The 10000-nt window shown below is 42.2% G+C and overlaps 2 protein-coding genes across 3 annotated transcripts in view; both read left to right on the top strand.

Annotated features, from left to right (window-relative positions):
• LOC311060284 (TBC1 domain family member 12-like) overlaps positions 1-4666 on the top strand; it is a gene marked incomplete at its 5' end in the record, with an annotated part of 23073 nt that extends 18407 nt beyond the window's left edge. The window contains 2 exons of the mRNA XM_084078420.1: positions 1748-1851; positions 2279-4666. Coding sequence (XP_083934546.1) covers positions 1748-1851; positions 2279-2308 — 134 coding nt within the window. The 3' untranslated portion in view covers positions 2309-4666. The remainder of the gene's footprint in view (positions 1-1747; positions 1852-2278) is intronic.
• A 1865-nt stretch (positions 4667-6531) lies between these two features.
• The window catches only part of noc3l (NOC3-like DNA replication regulator), a 39099-nt gene continuing 35630 nt past the window's right edge, over positions 6532-10000 (top strand). The window contains exons 1-2 of one of the 2 annotated variants that reach the window (XM_084077933.1): positions 6532-6662; positions 8647-8848. In XM_084077933.1, coding sequence (XP_083934059.1) covers positions 6654-6662; positions 8647-8848 — 211 coding nt within the window. In that variant the 5' untranslated portion in view covers positions 6532-6653. Of the gene's footprint in view, positions 6663-8646; positions 8851-10000 lie in introns of both variants that reach the window. The other variant, XM_084077934.1, reaches the window with a different exon arrangement.

Raw genomic sequence — 10000 nt, 5'->3', positions numbered from 1 at the left:
TTAACATGGACCTCATTCACATAGGTATAACATGTGTTCTTAACATGAACCTCATTCACATAGGTATAACATGTGTTCTTAACATGGACCTCATTCACATAGGTATAACATGTGTTCTTAACATGGACCTCATTCACATAGGTATAACATGTGTTCTTAACATGAACCTCATTCACACAGGTATAACATGTGTTCTTAACATGGACCTCATTCACATAGGTATAACATGTGTTCTTAACATGAACCTCATTCACATAGGTATAACATGTGTTCTTAACATGGACCTCATTCACATAGGTATAACATGTGTCCTTAACATGGACCTCATTCACATAGGTATAACATGTGTCCTTAACATGGACCTCATTCACATAGGTATAACATGTGTTCTTAACATGGACCTCATTCACATAGGTATAACATGTGTCCTTAACATGGACCTCATTCACATAGATATAACATGTGTTCTTAACATGGACCTCATTCACATAGGTATAACATGTGTTCTTAACATGGACCTCATTCACACAGGTATAACATGTGTTCTTAACATGGACCTCATTCACATAGATATAACATGTGTTCTTAACATGGACCTCATTCACATAGATATAACATGTGTTCTTAACATGGACCTCATTCACACAGGTATAACATGTGTTCTTAACATGGACCTCATTCACATAGGTATAACATGTGTCCTTAACATGGACCTCATTTACAGGGGAGAGGAGAGAGGGTGGTGCAGGGGCGTGATAGTTTTATACAACTAGAGTCTGACAAGTCCCGGAAAAGAAGCGCTGTGATTGGCCAGTAGTCACTTTGAGTGGCAGTTGGGACAAACCGCTCGCCCCAAAACAGGATTTACGATTGTGTGCCTATCGGTACATAACTCGGTCTCTCTTGTGGCTCAAGTTCGCTTGAGATGCCGCGTCTCTGTCGTGGTCAAAAGCCATACTTTATCACCAAAAATAAATAGTCCACGGTTGTCGGAAAAAGAGTGTCGGGAGTGGGATTCGCTCACGGGGGGTGGGTGGGGTCGGCAGTCCAATGCTCAGCCACCAGACCAGTCGGAACATGTTTTTTTTTGGGCCGTATTAGAATCAGTGTTGATTTTGTCGCCTAAAACTGTGACGAAAAATGTTGGTCGACTACCTTTTTTTCACCGTCGAAAACGAAATAAAAACAAAATAAAAACTAAGCTACGATGACTAAAACTAAGACTAAATATATTGACAATTTCGTCAACAAATAAAAACTAGACTAAAATGTTAGTGAGGCCCGGGACTAGTGGAGAAGAGATCCAGTAGAACTAAAAGACAAGTCATTTTTTGGTTGGTTGCGCTAGGGTGTGCGTGCTGAAAATAGCAGATCTACAAGCTCACAAAGCGTCGCGCTGCGACGCGTTGTGAGCTTGTAGATCGGCTATTTTCAGTATGCAACCGAGCGTAAAATCAGCCATTACGACGTCATCAAGGCACCGCCAGAATACATTTTAGTGGGACACTGAAACTAGACAAAAACTAAAACATTTCAGATGACTAAAATATGACTAAAACTAAACGGAATTTTATTCAAAAGACTATGACTAAAACTAAATCAAAAATTGCTGTCAAAATCAATACTAATTAGAATGTGACAACTTCTTTTCTAGTTTTTGCATTCAGCCAATCGCGCGGCAGGCAGGGCAGGGCTTGGTAAAAAACTTCAACCAACCTTAACAAATCAATAATCTACTCTATTCTAGTCCAGTTCCTGTCCCGCCTCCCTGACGAGGAGCAGCTCTCTGATAGGCTGTTCTCCTGCATCGCAGCCACGCCCATGCTCAGTGGGAACAGGAAGTGGAGTCAGGTCAGTGACATCATACTGTCTGTCTGTCTGTGTCTGTCTGTCTGTCTGTCTGTCTGTCTGTCTGTCTGCCTGCCTGCCTGCCTGTCTGTCTGTCTGTCTGTCTGTCTGTCTGTCTGTCTGTCTGTCTGTCTGTCTGTCTGTCTGTCTGTCTGTCTGTCTGCCTGCCTGCCTGCCTGTCTGTCTGTCTGTCTGTCTGTCTGTCTGTCTGTCTGCCTGCCTGTCTGTCTGTCTGTCTGTCTGTCTGTCTGTCTGTCTGTCTGTCTGTCTGTCTGTCTGTTTGTCTGTCATACAGTGTGTCTGTCTGTCTCTCTGTCTGTCTGTCTGTCTGTCTGTCTGTCTGCGTCTGACAAATGCCTAAAATGTAAAATGCTTTCTGATTGGTTGGAATAATAACTCTGCCGCCCCCCCCCCCCCTTTTCTTCTACAGGTTTTAAACAGAGACCCAGAGAACAGCTGACCCAAGAGAGAGAGAGAGAGAGAGAGAGAGAGAGAGAGAGAGAGAGAGAGAGAGACATTAAGAACTCACACATTCTCTCTGAATGTGAATCCATGTTCACTGTGGTCTTCACTAGTGCTTAAAGCTGCAATCCATAACTCTGTAACACCCTCTCCCTGAGGAACGGCAGGGATTCAAACCCGGGTCTACTGTATATATATACCGCAAGGGAAACAAACCCAGTAGCGTACTGGGGCGGGCCGTAGCTGAGTGGGTGGCGGTTCACCTCCCAGTCCTTCATCATGTCTACGAGTCCAAGTGTCCCGGAGCAACACACGTATTAACCACTTAACTGCTCCTCCTCCTGAGCAGCACTCATCCTAACCGTCTGAGCAGCCATCAGCTGGATGAAGCTGAAACTGAATTTCTCTTTGTGGGATTAACAAGGGTCTCTGCTCATCCAAAAAAAGGAATCCCTGTTATACCTGATAACTGGGTTTAATTAAAGGGATAGTTCACCCCAAAAATATTTTTATTCTATGTATTAGTCACCCCATGGAGACTTGAATTCATGGATATTTATTAGTTTTCTCATTCCTAAACCAATAATTTGATGACCAGTGCACTGGTATAGGCTAGTGGTTCCGGTAGGAGACACAAAGGAGACTCTTTGTGTCTCCTACCGGAACCGCTGCCGGTCATCAAATTATAACTCAAATATATCCATTCATTCAAGTCTCCATGGGCGGTGACTAATCCATAGAAAACAAGGCATTTTGGGGGTGAACTATCCCTTTAAAGCTCACAACGTGTCAGCGACAGCTTTCCCCACAATAGGGATAGCCTCGATCTCCAGGCTTTTATTGTTTAGTTTTGCTAAAAAATAAAAGCCTGGACCAGCGCGTCGGTGTTCCGGGTATAGGAAGTGTTTCATTTCCCCAACCAACTAGAGAGCAGTGGGCGTCGCTCGTAATGTTGTGTTGACGGGGCGGGGGCTGACGGACAGATCGGTGAACCAATGGGATCACACGCATTCTCTCGTCGGAGATGTTAAACCCGCCCCTCTAGGCACGAAAGCAGGAGGGCTAGTGCAGCCTACAATAGGGATGACGGGCGTTAAGTGGTTACGTCATTTCCATGTAATTATATGACCAAAACGTGAACTAATATTGTTTTTTTTAGATGTGGACGAGTATGTAAAATATCAAAAGGTGTTCCATTATCTGTTAGCCCTGCCTTTTAAAGTCATGTTTTATTCAGTCATATTACGTAGCTTTACGATAAGACAGATTAGAATGTAAAAGCAGTAGTACTGGGTTAGCTGGGTTAACTGGGTCAGGTGTTCAGCATGTGTTCAGGTTGTAACTGAACACCACACGCAGACCTTTAAGACCACAAGCTCCTCAAGAAGAAACCGGATCCGTCTTCTTCAGCGCTGCATGCGGTCACTCTGCTGTCTCCATGACGACACACACACACACACAACAACAGCTCATTACCATGGAAACACACACTGTGCTGTCAAACATTAACCTAGAGGAGCGGCACCGTGGTTCACAAGCTGGGGTTTGGGGACCCTCTGGGGGTCCGTGAGGGCGTTCCTGAGGGTCCCCAGCTAAATAAGTTAAAGCTGCACTTATGTAACTTTCCTCTCCTACCCTGGATTTGAACCCGGTTTCCTGCATAAGTGCTGCATTTTTTTACCATTGAGCTAATAGAGCCTGCCTGCTTGCTCAGGGGATAAATTAAATCTTGACCATCAGGTCAACATTCGTGTCAGATCGTTGACACGATGTAAATGTCTCAATAGAAGAGCAGAGAGACATGTAAGCAGCACTATGTCGTTTAGGGGTGTCAGCGGCCACTTTGGACACAAACAACATGGCAGCCAACGTCTTTGACTTCATTACCCAGGAGTCTCTGCAAGCATGTGTCCGGCGAGGACGCGCTGTGATTGGCCAGTCTTCGCTTTGACTGACAGTTCTGCCTTGGTGCCTTGGTGGATGCCAGGATGAAACTCATCGTCTCCTCTGAGTCTATACATAGTAATACAGTCAAGCCCCTAGCAGGGACCCCCTATACATAGTAATACAGTCAAGTCCCTGGCAGGGACCCCCCTGAGTCTATACATAGTAATACATTTATTGAAGGATGATTGTTATTGCTTAGTAACATGTAACTATATAATTTTCTGGGACATAATATGCTATAGTATATAGTCGTTAAAAAGTGTATAAAAAATACCAAGTGTGAGCTTTTTACTGTTTAAAAAAAACTATCGATACATTTTTGAACATTTTGGAATAATTTAGATTTTTGTTTTCTTTTTTTATTACAAATCTTCTTATTTGGGGGTCCCTGGCTCAAACTCCTTTCAGATGTGTGGGGTCCATAACCAAATACATCAATCAATATGGACTCTAAACGTCTGCTTTGGAGAACACCATGGGGTCCAAATGGATCTTTACAGGTCTGTAACTCTGAAAGTGTACCAATGGAACCAAATGGACCCTTGCAGGGTCTGACTCTGTAACTCTGAGAGTGTACAAATGGAACCACAAATGGACCATTTGTTTTTATCGTATGTTTTATCTCGTCTGATCCCAGAGCACCTTTGATACTAGTTTTTAATCATTTTAACTACTTTTGCTCTCTCTTTCTTCAAACAGTAACACATGTTATTCAATGAGGGTCCCAGACATAATGTTATCATGGCTTAATGTTTATAAAAAGTGGGGGTCCATGAAATTAACAACAGTATTTTTTAAATTGGGATTTTCATGTCAGAACAAATATATGTTGAGACCTAATTGTTTTTATTATGTTTTTTCTTTTTAAAAACTTGAATCATATGTGATGTGACCACTTTCCCAAAAGGTTTTGAATCCAGACACCATGCCTCTGTCTCAAATAATCGTCCCACCTTTAAAATGTAATAATGTGTCATTTATTTTCCCTTTAAAATAATATGCTTCCAGTGTGTTTAGCGGTTGTAGTAATGACTAAATGATGAAGCATTGTAAATATATATATTAATGGACATAATTAATGACATCATATACCTCTGTGGTTCTTCTGTACAAGACCAGGTTATTATACTGTGAATACATTAAACAGGAATATAAAGACTTTTAAAATGGTCCGCTGAATTATTCATCAAATTCATATTTATACTTTCTAGCAGCTGTAGTATTAGCAGTACTAATATTAATCGTACCTAGTAGCAGTACTATTAGTAATAGTACTTACTTATATATTATAAGTACACAAATCTTGTGTAGGTGTCCACGGCTAAACACATATACTTTTTTTTTAGACAAATATTGTACTTTTACTCCACTACAATTATTTGAAAACTTTAGTTACTAGTTACTTTGTAGATTTTGATTATTACTAAACGTACATTAACCACTTCAGCCCTATATGCATTTGAAAATAGCAGGTCTGCTATTTTCAAATTACTTTTATGCATTTGAAAACTTGAAATGGGGACATTCTGCATAATGAGTACTTTCTGCTTTTGGTACTTTAAGTACATTTTGACACCAACACTTTTGTACTTTGTTTTACTCAAGTACATTTTTAATTCCGAACTTGTACTTGTAACATTAGCAGTATTGATACTTTTACTTGAAAGTAACAAATGTGAGTATTTTCTTTCACCACTGTGGCAAACAGCCTTCTTCTGCTATGTATATCAGTGGTTCTCAAACTTTTTCATGTCAAGGACCCCCAAATTGACACTTATTAGCCCGCGGACCCCCATTTGAAAAGATATGCCAGGGACCCCCATAAGAGAAGATTTTTACGGCTCTAGCAGTGATTCTAAACCATTTTAATTTCAAGGGCCCCCCAGTTTGACATGCATTAGGGCTACGGACCCCCATTTAATGGCATTTCTATCTATGGGACCCCAATTCATAGTAAAATCAATGTTAATTTAACTCTGAGAGTGTACAAATGGAACCAAATGGACCCGTTAGGGTCCATTTGGTTCCATTTGTACGCTCTCAGAGTTACAGACCCATAAGGGTCCATTTGGTTCCTATCCATCATTTAGCTGGGGACCCCCTGGAACCCCCTCAAGTACCCCTGGGGGTCCCCGGACCCCACTTTGAGAACCAATGATGTATATGCTGTGGTAGTAACAGCATTTCCAATGGTGTAGTTCTCCTCCTGTCCGCCAGGCGGCACTCCACTGTGTGCAGACCTCGAGCGTGTCACGATTTGATGTACTTCCGGAGGTTGAAGTTGAGGATACACACAACACAACACACGTGTGTGTCTCTCTGAGAGTTTAGAGATCTAACCCTCCACACAGTGTTTAATATCATATTAAACTATTAATATCCTCTATTCCTGAACCATGGGGCCGGTGAGTTATCTATCTATCAATACTTTATCATGTTGTTATAGTGTGTAGATGTGATGCTAAGTGGCTAAAGCTGTTAGCTGTGATGTGGATCCACTCTGTAGTTATAGATATGGTTTAAATCAGTGGTTCTCAAACTTTTTCATGTCAAGGACCCCCAAATGGACACTTATTAGCCCGGGGACCCCCATTAAAAAAGATATGCCAGGGACCCCCTTAAGAGAAGATTTTTTTTTACAGCTCTAGCAGTGATTCTCAACCATTTGAACTTCAAGGACCCCCAGTTTGACATGCATTAGGCTATGGACCCCCATTTAATGACATTTCTATCTCTTGGACCCCAATTTATATTGTAAAATCAATGTTGATTTAACTCTGAGAGTGTACAAATGGAAACAAATGGACCCGTTAGGGTCCATTTGGTTCCATTTGTACACTCTCAGAGTTACAGACCCATAAGGGTCCATTTGGTGCCTAATCTATCATTTAGCTGGGGACCCCCTGGAACTCCCTCAAGGACCCCTGGGGGTCCCCGGACCCCACTTTGAGAACCAATGTCGTAGATGTATTTGATCGAGTCTGATTTTTACTTTAATATCTACGAGAGCTTATAGCTCCACTCCTCCAGTTTGCTCTGGAATGTCACCAGTAAAGCCCGTATTTATCCAAACATGTACAAATGATAAATATAAGGTGCTTTACCCGCTTGGCCTAAATGTTAACTAGGTGTCCGGTGTGTTTGTGTAATGTATTAGTCCATATTATTCAATAAAGAAGTGTTTTAATCCCGTCTGTGGCCGATTCTCTCGGAAGTTCCCAATGGGCGGTAGTCACGGGGCGCATCAGGTGAAAGCCGGAATTACACTCAATGTAAACAAGAAGTAAACGAGGGGGAGAAAATGGCGTTCGGCCACAGACGGGATTAAAACACTTCTTTATTGAAACATATGGATTAATACATTAAACAAACACACCGGACACCTAGTTAACATGTGGGTCAAGCGGGTAAAGCACCTTATATTTATCATTTGTACATGTTTGGAGAAATACAGGCTTTACTGGTGACATTCCAGGGCAATCTGTGGGGGTGGAGCTAAGACTCGTAGATATAAAATCGCTAAATCTACGAGAGTCAGTGGTTCTCAAACTTTTTCATGTCAAGGACCCCCAAATTGATACTTATTAGCCTGCGGACCCCCATTTCAAAAGATAAGCCAGGGACCCCCCATAAGAGAAGATTTTTTACGGCTCTAGCAGTGATTCTCAATCATTGTAATTTAAGGACCCCCCAGTTTGACATTCATTAGGGCTACAGACCCCCATTTAATGGCATTTCTATCACTTGAACCGCAATTTATATTGTAAAATCTATGTCAATGTAACTCTGAGAGTGTACAAATGGAACCAAATGGACCCGTTGGGGTCCATTTGGTTCCATTTGTACACTCTCAGAGTTACAGACCCATAAGGGTCCATTTGGTGCCTAATCTATCATTTAGCTGGGGACCCCCTGGAACTCCCTCAAGGTAGGGATGGGTATTGGCAACAATCTCACGATACGAGACGTATCACGATACTTGGGTCACGATACGATTATATTGCTATACGTATCACGATACTTGGGTCGTATCACGATATTGCGATATATTGCGATATATTGCGATATATACATATATCACAACTACATATTGTTTATATATACACTACATATTGGGTAGCTGCAGATCTGTGATAGGTTCTTTGAATGTTTTTCATAAAACCTGTATCTGAAAAAGCAAAAAAAAAAAAAAAAATGTAAAAAAAAAATCGCGATATTGATACTGGAGTATCGATACAGTATCGCGAAATAAAATATCGCGATATATCGTGATATCGATAATATTGCCCATCCCTACCTCAAGGACCCCCTGGGGGTCCCCGGACCCCACTTTGAGAACCAATGTCTTATGTGACTCTCTCTCTCTCTCTCTCTCTCTCTCTCCCTCAGAGGTCAAAGAAGCGTAAGCCCAGTTTCCGTAAGCTGCTGAAGACCAGCAGTGTGAAGCTGGACAACAAGCTGAAGAACAGGCAGTTCAAACAGGTCCACGCTGACAAGAAGCAGCGCAAGGAGCAGAAGAAGCTCCGCCAGGCCGTCAGGAACATCTCCACCGAGACCCCCAGACCCCTGGAGGTCTACAAGAAGAGACCAGGTGTGTGTCTGTCCATTCATTAAATTAAGACCCGAAGCCGATTCTGCAAAATGTCTACTTAATCCCCCCCAAAAAACCTATGTTTCTATATCAGTGGTGCTCAAACCTTTTTCATGTCAAGGACCTGATAATCAGGGGTGCACATAACTTTTTAGGTCAGGTGCTCAGAAGAGCACCTGGAGCTGCGCGAGAAAAAAAGACGCTCTGCTTCTAAATTCCGCCGATTTTCGCCGTTTTTTTTCTCACGCTGTTAGATAAAGCCCCCAAGGTTGGTGCCCTGTGCTGCTGCGCTGATTTTATCCGCCAGATTGGGACGTTCACGGCATATTTTGCACCATTATGGTGCGTTCATCATCGGTGACGAGTGCCTCTAACAGCCACTGCTGGCTGCGTGCACGCAGCAAGGCGATGCGAGGCAACACTCATCCAATCACGTGCAGCATGCGTCCTCTACCCCTGTGCCTAATGGCTGTACATGGGGCCGACGGGTGCTTTAGCGAGAGTGTGTGAGTGTAGCTTCAGGAAGTAAATTCCTAGCCTCGATCTCCAGGCTTTTATTTTTTAGTTTTGCTAAAAAATAAAAGCTTGGAAATTCCTGTCCCAGCTGTTGGTGCGCAAAAGCGCCTCGCGTCATCTGATGTGGTGCGCATTTTTTATTTTGGGTGCGCATGCGCACCTGCGCACCAGCGCACCAGTTATGTGCACCCCTGCTGATAATGATATGTATTTGGCCGCCGACCCCCATCTCAGAATATGTTGTTCCAGGGACCCCCCAGAAGCAAAGATTTGAGTTAAAAATGTTCGCTTTAAAACAATATATATTCAAAGATTTGCACACATTTTCACGATTTCTCAAAAATAGCACGCTATGAACTTGTAGATCTGCTATTTTTGAATAGCCAACGCAAACATCTAAAATAATAATAACCTTTATTTATATCACCTTTCATGACATGAATACAGCTCAAAGTGCTTTACAGAGTAAAAAAAATACAATAATACAAAAATGAATAAAGCAGAGGTGCTTTACAGAAAAGCAGAAATGCATTTTGCTGATATTCTATGAAGGCCCATGAGAGTGTAATACATGTACACACGAAACCACATCCACGGGTCCATTTGGTTTCATTTGCACACACACTCTTTTTTTCA

This window comes from Gymnoscopelus microlampas (assembly GCF_963454915.1).
Source record: "Gymnoscopelus microlampas genome assembly, chromosome: 14".
In the NCBI taxonomy this organism is placed as follows: Eukaryota; Metazoa; Chordata; class Actinopteri; order Myctophiformes; family Myctophidae; genus Gymnoscopelus; species Gymnoscopelus microlampas.
Note: the sequence above shows the minus strand (reverse complement) of the source record. Positions and strands in the feature narration are given on the sequence as shown.